The sequence below is a fragment of the Lepidochelys kempii genome, chromosome 9 (genome assembly GCF_965140285.1).
Source record: "Lepidochelys kempii isolate rLepKem1 chromosome 9, rLepKem1.hap1, whole genome shotgun sequence".
Taxonomy (NCBI): Eukaryota; Metazoa; Chordata; order Testudines; family Cheloniidae; genus Lepidochelys; species Lepidochelys kempii.
In genome coordinates, this window is record NC_136388.1 from 19,526,833 (window position 1) to 19,542,593 (window position 15,761).

The following is a 15,761-nucleotide window of genomic DNA, read 5'->3' on the forward strand; positions in this document are numbered from 1 at the left end:
TTATTCATATTTTACAGATGGGGAGACTGAGGCAGAGAGATTAAGTGACTCACATAAGGTAATGGAGAAAATCACTGCTAGATCTAGGATTTTCTGGATTTTCTGGATTTTAGGCCTACGCTTAGGCTACTAGAGCACACCACAGAGTACTAATTTGATAAGAAAATATAGTCGTCTCTATCATTGTGTGGCACACTGCATTGGAAAAGAGCAAGTGTTATCCAAAGCACACAAAGTACACTGAATCTGCTGGCCCCTAGGTAAGCACAGAGAGATGTGCATCCTGATCTGGGGCTGGTGCTTTGCTACCAAAGTGGGCATGATTCAAGACAACAGAGGGCTACTCAGGGACAAATGGACCGTGTATCCAGTTCTCTTTCTGACCAGGCGTACTATCTACTGTAAAGAGTGGACATGGTCCAGCTCGCTGTAAAGTTGCACATCTGACTTTGCTGTTTCTACAGGACCTCAGCTCATTGTCTTGTCAAGAAGGTGTTCTGCAAAGCTGCCCACAGTGCTTGTGGCCTGCTGTGTGTTTGTTATCCAGCAACACTGTGTTGGTACCCAAGATCATGATGCCATGAGCCCACAACTAGCTGTGAATGGTGTGGCCTGTCCACTATTTTATAGTGGCTCTCACTGCACCATCTGGTTCAGTAATGACTTCCTTGGTAGTCCTCACTAATACACATCCCCCTGTATTGCAAATGGACACTGTCTCCATTAGACAGCTGCCTGCACCCTGTTGCCATGGGGTCTACTGTCCTATCATCACAGTTTGCTCCTGGATTTTGCAGCCACTACTAGCTACAATGCTTGCCAGCAGGAAGGAATGCATAGCATGGACAGATAACTCACTGTTGCTCTCTTCTGACGGACATCACTTCTGTTTGATGAGGGTCTGATAATTAGAGAGCATTCCTCTGTTGTAGAGCTTTTTGGAACCTGACTTTTCCCCCGTTAGTGCTTGGTTCCATTGGAAGAGGGGGAAGGGCAGAAGCAAGGGATGAGTAGCCCATTAACTGTGAAGAAAGAACATACAATTTACACTTTCTCGTCACTGAGAAGGAATAATTTACATAGAAACCATGGCTCTGTTATGTCACACCTGGGTGCGGAGAAGTTAACATACCTGGATGCAGTGGGTATGGCAACTCAAAAGTAGGGTGTGGCCAAAGGACAATCTCCAGACTCCTCCCACTAATAATGACTGTCCTACATAGGGTGTTGCAGGAGGAGTACATGTGAAAGTAGACAGAGACTGCCTAAAAGTACCAAGCAGTACAAACTGTGACTTGAGCATGTGCAATGGAAGGCAGGGAGATAGCTTTTGATAGACACCTGCATTCCACTTGTTGCTGCATGCAACTCTTAAATACTTCTCTCTTGGGACCCCTTAGTCCTGCATTGGTATGCGTGGCAGCCCGTGTGATTGCTGCTTTGGATGCATTTCTTCCACATCCCTTCACTATGACCAGTGCTTCCTTTATTCCAGAGCTTGCTTGGGCTGAGCACCAGCACCTGCTACTTGCCTCATCAGTTGTGAAAGTAAAAAAAAAAAATTGCTTGAGCCCCAGCGCCTCTTTCATTACAAATTAAGCACTGACTATGACACATCAGACCTGGGATTTAATGGGAGCAGGAGCAACAGCATTTGAATGAGTCAAAGTATATTTCTGTGCATGCTTGTGTGCCTTGTTGGTGCTTTTTTTGCACTCAAGGGGACAATAGAACTATCTATGAGAGATACGTGGCAATGGTTGGGATCTCTCTATCACTCTCAGGGCCAATATGCACCCCTTATTCACATTTGAGTAATTCTTACAAATGTGAGAATTCCCACTGAAGAACACCGAAGCCAGCAGGGATTACTCACATGGCTAACAGTTGTAGGATCAAGCTTTCTCCTTTCCCATCTCTCTCAAATACATTTACTTAATGTTTCAGACAACTTGCAATAGACAGGTCCCAAACTGTGACCTTAGAAAGCATTTGGCAACATACTAACACCTTAGCTATCTGTTATTACAGGGAATAAAGGCGTTTTAAGAATAAACTCCATTAACATGCTCGTTTCTATTATATGCCCCCAAAACACTTCAGTTCTTCCCTTTGGAATAAAAGCTGGACACCTTTTGTATACCATTTAGAATTTTTCATGAACATGACCTATGTGTGTGGGGGAGAAGGATTCAGTCTGCAAAGAGGTATGTTTACTTACAGGTTTCAGAGTAGCAGCAGTATTAGTCTGTATTCGCAAAAAGAAAAGGAGTGTGGCAACTTAGAGACTGACCAATTTATTTGAGCATAAGCTTTAGTATCCCGTCACTAGATGTCTCTGTGCGCTGTTTAGAATTCCAGGCAGGGTGTGGTTCTTGGCAAATAAAGAAGAGAAAGCTGGAATTCAAGCAATGTGGAAGTAGGTTATTTTGTGGCTGTAGTTATAGTTTTTTTTGTTTAGTAAACATCTCCTGCTTAAGAACAGTTGTGATTCCATATGCCATACCACTGATCTGCATTTGTTTGCCTACTTCTCTGTTCACTCGGTTCAGAAACCCATCATCATTTCAAATCAGTACCAGCTTTACAATGGCGCCATGGCACCAGGCCCATGCTCAAAAGGGGCCCCGGCCCAGCCCGCTCCACCTGTGCTGTGCCCGGAGAGCTGGCTCCTCTCTGCCCCTTGGCTCCTCCCACCACATACACTACTTGCTCCTCTCAGATGTCTGGCCAGGGCTTCTCTCTGCCCCTAGCCCTGTCTGCCGGCCCCTCCCTGGCCCCTCCCCACTGCTTGCTCATTTTGGCCAGCTGAGGACTCCTCTCTGCCCCCATCACTGGCAGGACGCTGCCAGCAGAGCTGGGGAAAGAAAGGAGCCCTCAACTGCTGCCACTCTGGGCCAGTGACTATCCTCTTTGGGCTCCCCAGAGGCGGGCCTGCCTCTCCCTGCAGCTCTGCGGAAGCGGTAGGCTGGCGAAGTTGGAGGCTGCCTCCCCCCCCCACTCCCCCCACCCCCGCAAGGAAACGCTTCCTCCACTGCAAGCACCATCAGTGCCAGGTGGTAGGACTGGGTGGTGCCCCAGGGCACGGGGCCGCTCTGTGCTCCCAAGCTTCAGCACTGTGCTGGGAGGGGGGATCCCTGCTCTGCACTGGTTCGGCAGGGCATGGGGGAGTGGGTCTGTGGGCAGGATGCTGGGATGTGAGGAGATGGGAGGCACTGGGCCATGGGGGAGGTTTGTGTATTTTGGGGTGCTAGGCAGTGTGGGTCTGTTGGGGGGCGCTGTGTAGTTGTGGTGGGGGGCCTGTGGGGAAGGGTACTGGGCAGTGGGGGTGGGGGAAATCTGTGCATGTTGGGGTGCTGGGCAGTGGTGGGGTCTGTCTGGAGTACAGGGCAGGGGTAGTGGTGTTCAGGGCACTGTGTGTGGGGGCGGTGCTGGGCACAGCGGGTTCAGGGAGTGCTGGGTATAGGGCAGGAGCGGCTCTAGGCACCAGCAAAGCAAGCATGTCCTTGGGGCACAATTCCAGGGGCGGCATTCCGGCCACCCTTTTTTGCTTTTGCTTGGGCAGTTGCACTCTCGGAGCTTGGGGCAGCAAAAAACCTAGAGCTGGCCCTGGTGGGGGGGCTGTGTGGTGCGGCATGGACCCACTCCCACGGGGAAGGGGCATGCCAGCAGCACAGGGCTGGGTGGGCCAGTTTGTAAACAGTGCAGTCACACTGGGCGGAGCGGAGCCGCCCTGGCCCTTCCATGCCCCTGGCTGGCCCCTGACTCCAAGGTCCAATCTCCCTGCGCCATGTTCCATTACCCCCATAGGGGCCCACAAATATGTTCGGAGCCGGGCCCACAAAAAGTTAATCCAGCCCTGTTTCAAATACATATATTCTCCTACTTTAAGTGAATTTTTGTACTTCATTCTGTGACCTTGTTAAGGTGTTGCAGCTAATGGTTTGCTTCTATAAATTCAGAAGACCCCTGCCTTTTAATAGACCTACATAGGGCAATAGGCTGTTGATGTCAGAGAGCATTAGGGTTGCCAACTTTCTAATTGCACAAAACCGAACACCCTAATCCCACCCCTTACCCGAGACCACGCCCCTGACCCGCCCTGTCCCTGAGGCCATGCCCCCCACTCACTACATTCCCTCTCCCTCAGTGGCTCACTCTCCCCAACCCTCATTCACTTTCACTGGGCTGGGGCAGGGGGTTGGGGTGCAGGAGGGGGTGAGGGCTCTGTGGTGGGGTCAGGTTTGGGGTGCCGGAGGTGGCTCCCAGGCTGAGGCAGAGGAGTTCAGGGTGTGGGCTCTGGGGTGGGGCCAGGGATGACTGGTTTGGGGTGCAGGAGGGGGCTCTGGGTTTGGGGGGGGGCTCAGGGCTGGGGCAGAGGGTTGAGGCTCAGGGTTGGGGCATGGGCTTACCTCTGGTGACTCCCAGTCAGCAGCACAGTGGGCGGGCTGAAGCAGGCTTCCTGCTTGTCCTGAGTCCACACTGCACCCTGGAAGCAGCCAGCAGGTCCAGGTCCTAGGCGGAGGCGTGGCAGGCGGCTCAGCGTGCTGCTCTTGCACACAGGCACCGGCCCCCCCGCCCCAGCTCCCACTGGCCAATGGGAGTGCAGAGCCAGAGCTTAGGGCGGGAGTAGCGCATGGAGCTCTGTGCCCTCCCTCTCCCCTTCCGCCTCACACCTAGGAGCTTGACCTGCTGGCTGCTTCCGGGACACAGCATGGAGCCAGGACAAGTAGGGACTAGCCTGCCTTAGCTCCTCAGCACTGCCGACCGGACTTTTAACGGCCCAGTTGGCGGTGCTGACTGGAGCAATCAGGGTCCCTTTTCGACCAGGTATTCCAATCGAAAACCGGACACCTGGTCACCCTAATTAGAGCATTCTGTTCTGATCCTGTCTGCTTTTGTCACAGTGTTGTCATTTGAATCTGGTGGATAATAAGCTTAAAAAATGATAATGAGATAACAGGCTATTAGAGATTTTTCAATGTCTCTGTGTTACTATAAATAAACGTACCTGTGAAAACCAGGGTCTCATTTTGCTGTAGGCAAGTAAGAAACAAAGAACAATATTTGACAGAGACAGACCCAGTTGAAAAATGTGGATCCAGGTTCAGATCCAGATTTCAACCCCCACAAAGTTGTGGGGTTGTATGGATATGGGGTTCCAGATTGTGCCATCTTTATTTTAATATTTAATCCATGTATTTGTAAATTGGGGATTAAATGTGTCATTTTGGTAGGAACAGAAAAGCAGATCACCATTTTTACAGTTTAATTTAAATCAGTTTTGTAGGCAAGGGATCATAGGGACAGCAAAGGAAGAGCATAATTTCTTAGACTATTCCCAGTAGAGTATACCTGGTTCCATGCTGGCATTCTCTTAGAGCGACCCTGTTTGTAAACATCACAAGTATAACTCTTACATTCAGGCTCACCAGCCTGGAGAACCTGACATGTGAGGGTTTGTGTTTGTTTGTTTTTTTAGGAGTCCTTATTCACCAAGTTTTCAATATGGTTTTAGTCTTAATCTAGTCATCTTTGTATAAAATGGAAAAAGGCTTTTGCTAAAACTAATTTGTTTAAGCATCCACAACCCTGTAATCCATATTTTATAACTAAATCTACATATATCTTAGTACTTTTATAGCCCCCCCCATTACTGTAGTATCTGAGTGCTTCACAGTCTTAAACGTATTTACCCTCATAACACCTGTGTGAGGTAGAGCAGTGCTGCCTGTTATCCCATTTTACAGATGGGAAACTGAGGCATAGGGAGACTAAGGCTCCTATAGGAAGCGTGTGGTAGAGCAAGGGACTGAACCTAGGACTCAAAAGTTCAAGACTAAACCACTGGACCATCCTTCCTGTGAATGTGTTCTTCAGAGCTATACAGAATTTCCGTTTTATCAGCCCCTTTAAAATAACTTTTAAACAGTTAGAGGCCCATCAAAGTCACAGCTAATGAGAAAACAGAAAACATTTCACAGGAAAAATTCATGAGCTTGTTAACATTTTACACATTTTCTGACCAGATCTCCAAAAAAAAGGAGTACTTGTGGCACTTTAGAGACTAACAAATTTATTTGAGCATAAGCTTTCGTGATCTAGTTACATTTTGAAATGTAGGACTTACTTTTTGAGGGAAACATTAGGATCTAATATTATCTTCTTTTCTCTTTTTTCACATGCATTGAAGAATCCTCAAGAGATTTTTTTTTCTCTCAAAGCACACTAGATGCAGCCAAATAATGAAAAAATCAACTTCAAAACTATATTGGAGAATAAACAGCTCAAATTGTATTGGCTTCTATTTGTGGGGTCATAATATTCAGTACTTGTAAATATTTGGGTGGTTGTACTGTATTCATGAAATGTTTGTTCAAATTAGAAATTTCTACTGGACATGCATTACTTGTCCTTTGGTATTTTCTTTTTTAAAAGTTTCACTCATCCAGTTAGACCAGAAACAAAACATATATTTTGAATGACTGTTTTCTATGCTTTTCTAATACCAAATATTTAATATAATTGCTTGATACTTCACAATTACTCTATAGACTGTTAAATGTTCACTCATTATATATTTTCAACTACAAAATGTATTTACAAAACACAAGACTAGTTTTCAAAACATTTACTAAACAAAAAAATCAAATTCACCAAATGTTGTATTAGATTAATACTATTCAGCCAGCCTTAATGGTAATATTTCATGTCATGCATCAGGTTTATTCCTGGTGCAACTCCAGTTCTATCAGAGAAGTTACAGAGGGCTGAATTTGGCTGTAAGACCTATTAGTCTATGTTACCCTCTCCTTTGAATGATATGTATTTTTTCACATAGCATCCTGTTTGCCCTGTGCACACTACAGCTGCATATTGAAGCAGCACAGAAAAGACTTTGGGGATTTCCCTACAATATTACCGAAATCTCTTTCCTGGTTAGTATTCTGCACCACCGTCCCATTTAGCAGACATTTCCCCTTCTCCAAGATTTCGATAGGCTACATTTATCTGCATGGAGCAGCAATCAACATTTATTTGCCCATGTATTTATATAACTCAAATCTTTCTGTATCTACTGCCTCATTATTTGCTGTTCCACCATCTGAAAATGTTGCTCTTTGTGCCATCATCCAAGAAATACCGTGTTTATGTGTGTGTGTGTGTGTATGCATGTGTGTGGAATATATGATGGTGTGGTGTGAAGATGTTAACAGTATGGTTGGAAAATGTTTACATTACTCTGGGAAAGCCATAAGTGTGTTATTTCTGTCAGCCCAAACAGAATCTAGTCGACCCTCTGTTTAACCCCATGGGATATTTGGTTTATGTCACATGTGTTACAATTGTGGATATGTTTGAGAGTTTAAAAAAAAAATTATTTGAACTATTTTTTGTATCCCTCCACTTGTAAAGCCAGTCTGCCTTTGAAACATAAAATCCTATTCTACAGACCTTGGAGGAAGAGAGAGAATATATATATAACAAATACAATTTAGTAACTTCTAAAGGTGATCTAAAAGAGCTATATTATATATCAAGAGATCATGAATTTAGTGTCTGGTATTTTATGACATACCTAAGAAAAGAATTACAACCCTTGTACCACAGACAAACTGGGATTATTATCTTCTTTCCAGGAGTATAAAACACCCATTTCTAGCCATGATGGTTTCAGAGCTACTGGAATTTACATCTGTTACTGGCCCAGAATTAATTATTACCCAACCTGCACCAGACCAGTATAATTTTGAGGGTCAGTTTCATAGTATGTGGGAAAGCAGAGTTTATATATAAACTACTTACCTCAAAAATGTTTTCCATATATATATATATATAATATATATGGAAACTCTGAAAATTGTTCAAAGATCTGGAAGGTCAGAAATAGATTCGGTAGAAAGGTATTAGTTGGCAGAGTACAGGTGATTCATACATTGTAAATGCAACTTATCACATATTTACCACGTGGATGATATCACCATATATATGTAGTATTATTATCCTAACACACATATGCAAACAATCAAAACTGGGGGCAAAATCCTGACCGCATTGAAATCAATGTCAAATCTCCTATTATTTACAAAGGTGCAAGATTTCACCCTGGGTCTCTTCCATCATTGATCTGGGTATTGTTTTGCTCTAATAATAATGTATTTCCAGAATGAAAGATGAAAAAGATCACTCTCTTGGAGCAAATTTTTCACACAGTAAGCCAAATTTGATTTACTTAGTACAGTGTTTCTCCACCAGAGGATTGCGACCCCAAACAACAGTCATGAAAAGTAATCAGAGGGATTGCAAGGCATGTTGAAAATTGTATTACAATGTAAGGCATAGAAAATCCAGCTGCCCCACTCCCCATACACCTTTCCCCTCCAAGGTCAAGAATTCTCTGTCAACCTCTCAAAACACACACACAGATAAATTATGTAGGCTTATCATTGCTATGGTTGATACATTTTTTACGCTTACTTTTATAATAAATGTGAGGAGTCATGAAAATATTTTACTTTGTATACAGGATCTGAACAGATTGAGAAACACTGACTTAGTCTTTCTATAAATTTGTAAATTAAATATCCATTTCTGTCTGAGGCCAGTCTGTTAGTCATGCTGGCCTTCCTATCGTAGAACAGTTTGTTACCATAATCATACTGTTCTTTGTCTAATGTCTAACATATAAACTCTCAAAGTGGTTTTAAAATACAGCTCCCATATTCTGATGTTGAACCACAGAATGACTTGTTATAAGCCCCCAATTCAGCAAAGGATTTAAGCATGTGCTTAAATCCGTTGATTGCACTTAATCATTAAGGCCTCGATCCTGCTAATTGACATCATTCAGGAGAATCCCCACTGAAATCCATGGGGCTCCCCCTGGGTGCAGGGGCCTGCTTATCCAGAATAAATTGCAGAACTAGGGTTTCAGAATCTAGCCCCAAACCCATTAAAGTCAATGGAAAGACTTCACTGACTCCAGTGGGCTTTGCTCCAGGCCCTTGGAGACCAAAACATAAAGCAAAATTCAGGGGCTGTGAGCCCCATGTAAACTTGAAGAGAAAAAGGGATTGGGGGGAGAGCAAGTAAGTTTTCATACAATTCCAGCGACAGTCCCTGTCTATACATAGTCTTGGATGGATTCGATTTTTATTGTTAAATGTCAATAAATGTAGATTTCACTGTAGAAACAAGCTGATGAAAAAAATAGTTCCACCAATGATAATTGAAGTTTACAGCTAGGCAAAGTAAGAAAAATACTGCTTGAGAAATAATTAGAGTGTGATTTAAGGATATTTACTTTTTATATTTTGACATGTAATGTTGACTATTTGTGTCGTCAAACTTTTTGAATCTTAACATCTACTGTCATTACATAATTACTGACACCGCCATTCCCAATAGTCTGACACCCCCCACTCAGAATTTCCCACAACTGTGAAAATGTAAATGGCTAAAAATAATTTTTAAAAAGCTTCAAAATCCATCATTTTGTGCACTGTGAAAATTTAAATTTATGAAAAGCTTAAAAATAAACATTGATATTATCCATCTAAGTTAACAAAAAAATAAAAATCTAATTCTGCCAACCCTAGCTATATCGTATTTTTTCTGATGACACCATACCTAGAATATTGTGTTCAGTTCTGGGTGACGCAATACCAAAACGTAACATATAAGCACACTGTATGGGACTGATGGAAGCTCAGGAGCAATGATCCATGGGTTTAAAGGATTCATCTATTATGTGAGATAAAAAGAGTGAATCATGTAAAATATGTGTAACTTGGCTAAACTACCATGAGGAGAGGACATGATATTGGTCTAGCAGTATCTGAAGAGCCAGCACAATGGAGAGGAGGAATTGTCTGGGTGCTACACAGAAGTATAACTAGGATTAGTGGGATTAAAGGGAAAATACAGTTGAATATTAAGAAAAAAATATTTCCCAATGGAGAGAATATCTACACAGTTAGACTACAATAGCCTCCTAAGGGAAATATTAGAAGCTGTATCATTTGACATCTTTGGATATGTTGCAATAAAAAACCCGCAGCACCAAGTTCAGAGCCTTGTTCAGCTGACTCAGACTCCTGGGGCTCAGGCTGCAGGGCTAAAAATTGCAGCATAGACATTTGGGCTCAGGCTGCAGCCCAGGCTGACAATTTCAGAGCCCCAGCCCAAGCCCAAGCCTCTATGCTGCAGTGTTTAGCCCCTCAGCTCGAGCTCTACAAACCCGGGTCAGCTGACTTTGTACAGCCACAACCATGCTGCATGTCTTTTTTTATTGCAAGGTAGACATTCCTTAAATGCTAGAAGCATCGGCAAAGAATTAGAAAATATACTGTGGGATACACTCATACAGCTATAGATAGATGGATTGGGTAACCTAAAAGATCTTTATTTAATTTCTAATCTTTATAATTGTATGTACTTACTTTTAGGGGCTATTTCTATTCCAATCCCTCTCCATCTTTACATAAGACCAGTTACTACAGTCATGGGTTCACTAGAAATGCACACATTAGATGGGGTTGGTAGATAGATTCGATAAAATATAAAGATTGAATTCAGGTTCCATTTTATGGCCAGGTTTTGAAAATTCTTCCACACCAAGCAGAATTTAAAAAAATCCTGGTAATATATTTGTCCTGTACTTGTACAAAGTAGCTCAAGTACTGCTTTTCTGTAGGAGTCCAGCATTATGATTAAAACTCCATAATCTGACCCCTTGAGATTTTTCCAAATATAATTCTTACATTCCAAATTGCCTTTGGGATAAACTCATTCAAAGTAAATCTGTCAGAAGGAAAATTTGAATGGGTTTCCCAATCAGATCCCAAAGGTACAGGCGGTGTCTGATTCCAACTGTGTCAAATACATGGTATTAGCAAAAATGCTGCTGCAAAACAGGATGTTTAGCATTGCAAGGGTTAGCAGCAGTAAGGCAATCTGGTGGCAGTGAAGTGGCCAGGAAAGCTGGTTAGTTCATCAGGGCCTTTAGGAATTGGAGAAATCATTAAGTTTGGCCTTTTATTAAATCCTCTGTGCTGGCCTTTTAATATTCGCAGCCTGTTTCCTAGATTATCTAAATCTTAGTTAGCCCAGTCACAATGTATTTCTGTTTTAAACACACACGATTGCAGCTTTACATTCTTGTTTCTCTTGGTATTAGAGACCATTCATCTTTACATTTCTCAGTGGTTTAAAAATGAAACATTTTTCTGAACCATTCATTCCAGGCTCACTTCATTCTTGAGTTCCCATCAAAGTCAACAGGTTACACTTCAGTGGGAGCAGGAGTTCTATGTCCTCAGACATGCCTGCAAGTCACAGCCCTGCACTGGGGGCAGTGGAGAGCTGCACAATCCACAGAGAAGTATCAGGAGTCTTTCTCCGTACACCTGAATGTGCACCCCGGAGCTCCAGAAGGCAGAGGCAAGGTGCCTACTGCTCCACCTGTTCAGGAAGTACATTTTCTCCACTTCCTACAGTTGGCCAGCTCTGCTGGCTGGTGCATGAGTGGGTAGAGCTGTGACCCAGCCTCCTCCTTGTCCCTCCATGCCTGGGAGTAGGGAAGGAGCAGTCACAGAATCAATCATAGAATCATAGAATATCAGGGTTGGAAGGGACCTCAGGAGATCATCTAGTCCAACCCCCTGCTCAAAGCAGGACCAACACCCACTAAATCATCCCAGCCAGGGCTTTATCAAACCTGATCTTAAAAACTTCAAAGGAAGGAGATTCCACCACCTCCCTAGGTAACACATTCCAGTGCTTCACCACCCTCCTAGTGAAAAGTTTTTCCTAATATCCAACCTAAACCTCCCCCACTGCAACTTGAGACCATTACTCCTCGTTCTGTCATCTGCTACCACTAAGAACAGTCTAGATCCATCCTCTTTGGAACCCCCTTTCAGGTAGTTGAAAGCAACTATCAAATCCCCCCTCAGTCTTCTCTTCTGCAAACTAAACAATCCCAGTTCCCTCAGTCTCTTAGTCATGTGTTCCAGTCCCCTAATCATTTTTGTTGCCCTCCACTGGATGCTTTCCAATTTTTTCACATCCTTCTTGTAGTGTGGGGCCCAAAACTGGATACAGTACTCCAGATGAGGCCTCACCAATGTCAAATAGAGGGGAACGATCACGTCCCTCGATCTGCTGGCAATGCCCCTACTTATACATCCCAAAATGCCATTGGCCTTCTTGGCAACAAGAGCACACTGTTGACTCATATCCAGCTTCTCGTCCACTGTAACCCCAAGGTCCTTTTCTACAGAACTGCTGCCTAGCCATTCGGTCCCTAGTCTGTAGCGGTGCATGGGATTCTTCTGTCCTAAGTGCAGCACTCTGCACTTGTCCTTGTTGAACCTCATCAGATTTCTTTTGGCCCAATCCTCCAATTTGTCTAGGTCCCTCTGTATCCTATCCCTACCCTCCAGCATATCTACCTCTCCTCTCAGTTTAGTGTCATCTGCAAACTTGCTGAGGGTGCAATCCACACCATCCTCCAGATCATTAATGAAGATATTGGACAAAACCGACCCCAGGACCGACCCCTGGGGCACTTCACTTGTTACCGGCTGCCAACTAGACATGGAGCCATTGATCACTATCCGTGGAGCCCGACAATCTAGCTAGCTTTCTATCCACCTTATAGTCCATTCATCTAGCCCATACTTCTTTAACTTGCTGGCAAGAATACTGTGGGAGACAGTGTCAAAAGCTTTGCTAAAGTCAAGGAACAACACGTCCACTGCTTCCCCCTCAACCACAGAGCCAGTTATCTCATCATAGAAGGTAATTAGATTAGTCAGACATGACTTACCCTTGGTGAATCCATGCTGACCGTTCCTGATCACTTTCCTCTCCTCTGAGTGCTTCCGAATTGATTCCTTGAGGACCTGCTCCATGATTTTTCCAGGGACTGAGGTGAGGTTGACTGGCCTGTAGTTCTCCAGATCATCCTCCTTCCCTTTTTTAAAGATGGGCACTACATTAGCCTTTTTCCAGTCATCCGGGACCTCCCCGATCGCCATGAGTTTTCAAAGATAATGGCCAACGGCTCTGCTCAGTCCCTGAGCTCCAAATAGCACTAGTACTGTAGTTGTGCCTGATGCTTACTCTTAGGACTATGCAGTGGGCACCTTTCTCCACCTTGCATGGTCTAGGTTTCTGCACACAGAATCAAGGAATCAGACAACAGCAACAAGTGTTCAGAGCACCAAGAGCACTCCTTTCAGCCTGCATCCTTGACCCAAAACCTCTCCCCGTATTTCTTCCAGCTTCAGCCACCATGATTTTAGCTGCTGCTTCAGGTTGCATCTCTCTCTTTGGCTTTCCCAGTTTTGTCCATTCTGCCCTCTCTCTCTCTCAATCTCTCTCTCTCACACACACACACAAACACACACACCCCCAATACTCAGCAAAAGCTCCTTAGTGGGTTAACATACTCCTTTTTGTCTTAAGTAGGAGCTTATGCTTACAGTTATGTTAACTGAAGGGTGAGTTCACATCTATCTGTCTCAATGGAGTTTGAAGTCAACCCATAACAAGGTTTCACTCAGCTCATAATGTTACTCTAGAATGAGTAGGAACAAACTGAAGGCTAGATTTTACCTGGACTTTAGCTAAGTACGAAAAGAGGCAGCAGGGACAAGAAGCTTTAAACTGCTCATGTAAAGGATGGGCAAAGAGATACCACTCCCTTAACTTCCACACGGGGCAGTGAGGGGCAGAGACTAATTCTACCTTCCCGCCCTACACACCTTCTAGGGTACTTGTTTCATTGCTGTTGCCACGCTCCAGTGGGAATGCAATAAAAAGTCTTGTGTTACTGTATATGCCCAAGCCAATCACGTAGAGCTAGAGAAGTGCAATGTTAATGGAGCTTGGAATGTCAGGAGCCAAAATCCCTATAGCTGCTTGTTTAATGTATATATTTTTTAAAAAAATAAGCTATTTCCCAGGTGAAATTTATCACTGTTGAGTGATGCCAACTCCTATCAGACCCACTTATGTCAACATCATGCATTTACATGAAAAGGAAGTCAAGTGAAATTCCATGAGAATGAAGTTCACCTATTGTTCCAAAGGATTTAGAATAAACGACAAAGTAAAGAGCAATCACCGAACAGCTGAAAATGTCTGGAGATTCATGGCAGCGCTATACACAAAGAAAAGTAAACAAGCATGGCTTCATTACACAGTTCACTACATTCAGCAGCTGATATGCAATCCCTATTTCCTGGTCACATACAGTATCTCATCAGTGATTTCAGCCCAGAAAAGCCAATAAAATGAGAATGTATTTTGCCAAGGTGAAGTTTTTAAGAGCTACAATTTTAAGTTTCCTATTAGGGATAAGGTAAGGCTTATGGATGATATACTGATGTAGAAATCTGTTTAGACAGTAAGGGGTTTTTTTGGCTTTAGGCTGAAATCAGAAGCTTGGTGTAAAGAAAGATTGTTAAAGGTTTTGCAGTACATAAAATAAATCCAACTTATATTTTCAGAGAACCCTCTGGCTGTATTAGAGATGATGACAGTGACAATGAAAAAATTTTGCTTATATTGCTTATATTATTTTCTCATTAACTTGAGTTTTAAAGGAAATCATATTAGTGCCTCCAGAGGATGAGCTATATGAACAAGGACTACAAATTTATCTGTGCATTAAGATAAATGCTATGGTAACAGGTTTGATTGCTGTGGATGCAATTTAAAATCCTATAGGGTGTATTATCCTGAGATAATCACACCCTTGAGTCCTTGTATATTTCATACCTCTAATCCTGTGGGGCTATGGCTACCAAATAATATCCCTTCCGCCTATCTCCAGATTGTCCTACTACAACTAAAAAGTATCTCTTTCAATTTTAAATAGAACACATCAGTTACGTAATTGTATTTTGATCACTATGAGCTGCAAGTTACTGTGTGGAAGCTGACATCTGGAAAATGTATGAAGAAAGATGGATCTACCCTATTCGATGGCAAAAAGTGGTTCAGCAACTCCCTCAATATGAAAAACATTTTTAATAAAATATTAGAATTCAACATGGGTCTTTGAAGTCAGATGTCATTTCTCTACCAGTGGTCAATATGTGGAATGAATAAATATCTCTGGTCTGACCAAGCCAGAGGGCCAAAGGTGGCTTTAAACCACTTTTATGCCACCTCCTCCCCCTGGCACCCTGGGGCCTTCCAGCTGCCAGTCTGGTCCATGGTGTAAAGTACAGCAGCCTCAAGGTTGCTCTGAACTACATTAACTGTCAATGATTTCAGGGCATCCAGGGATTGCTGGGGTGTAGAGATGCCTCTGGCCAACTTCTTTTCTTTTCCCCAGCCCCTTCTTTTCCAACTTCTTTTCACACATGCCCCACTCTGCCCATGACATGTCCCCTATGACAGGGCCTATCAGGGGCAGGTAGTGTAGGAATCAGTTATGCCAGCTCTGTGTCTGCTGATGACTTCCACACACAAGAATACCCAGCAGGGGAGATACCTCCCAGTTTCTGCCCCTTTCTGCCTTTGTCTATGAATAATAATAACAATCTAAGAAACTGAGAGTTAATGGAGGTGTGTTCCCCAGTCAGGGACTGATCCATAACTCTGAGCACCTGTTAGAAGATTCTCTGCTTCCAAGAGTCCCTTAAAGTGTGGTTCTGTTCTGAAAAGTGACTCTGCACAAATAGCATTGCAGAATTTCATGTGTACTTCCACCCCGGCATATCCAAATTAACTCTGCTCAGTTT

At 43.5% G+C, this 15,761-nt stretch overlaps 1 protein-coding gene across 17 annotated transcripts in view; it reads right to left on the reverse strand.

Moving 5' to 3' along the window:
* Positions 1-15,761, reverse strand: part of LOC144930879 (uncharacterized) — a 58,313-nt gene that overhangs the window by 10,349 nt on the left and 32,203 nt on the right. For 8 of the 17 annotated variants that reach the window (XR_013636338.1, XR_013636336.1, XR_013636337.1 and 5 more), the window contains exons 3-4: positions 12,833-13,179; positions 859-1,022 (exon numbers count right to left, since the gene is read on the reverse strand). The exons of 3 other annotated variants lie outside the window; for them this stretch is intronic. Coding sequence is in view for 7 of the 14 variants with exons in the window: in XM_078854375.1 (XP_078710501.1) it covers positions 859-881 (23 nt within the window). In the remaining 7 variants the exon portion in view is untranslated. Of the gene's footprint in view, positions 1-858; positions 1,023-2,221; positions 2,398-12,832; positions 13,180-15,761 lie in introns of all 17 variants that reach the window. 6 more of the 17 variants (XM_078854378.1, XM_078854380.1, XM_078854379.1 and 3 more) reach the window with 4 other exon arrangements.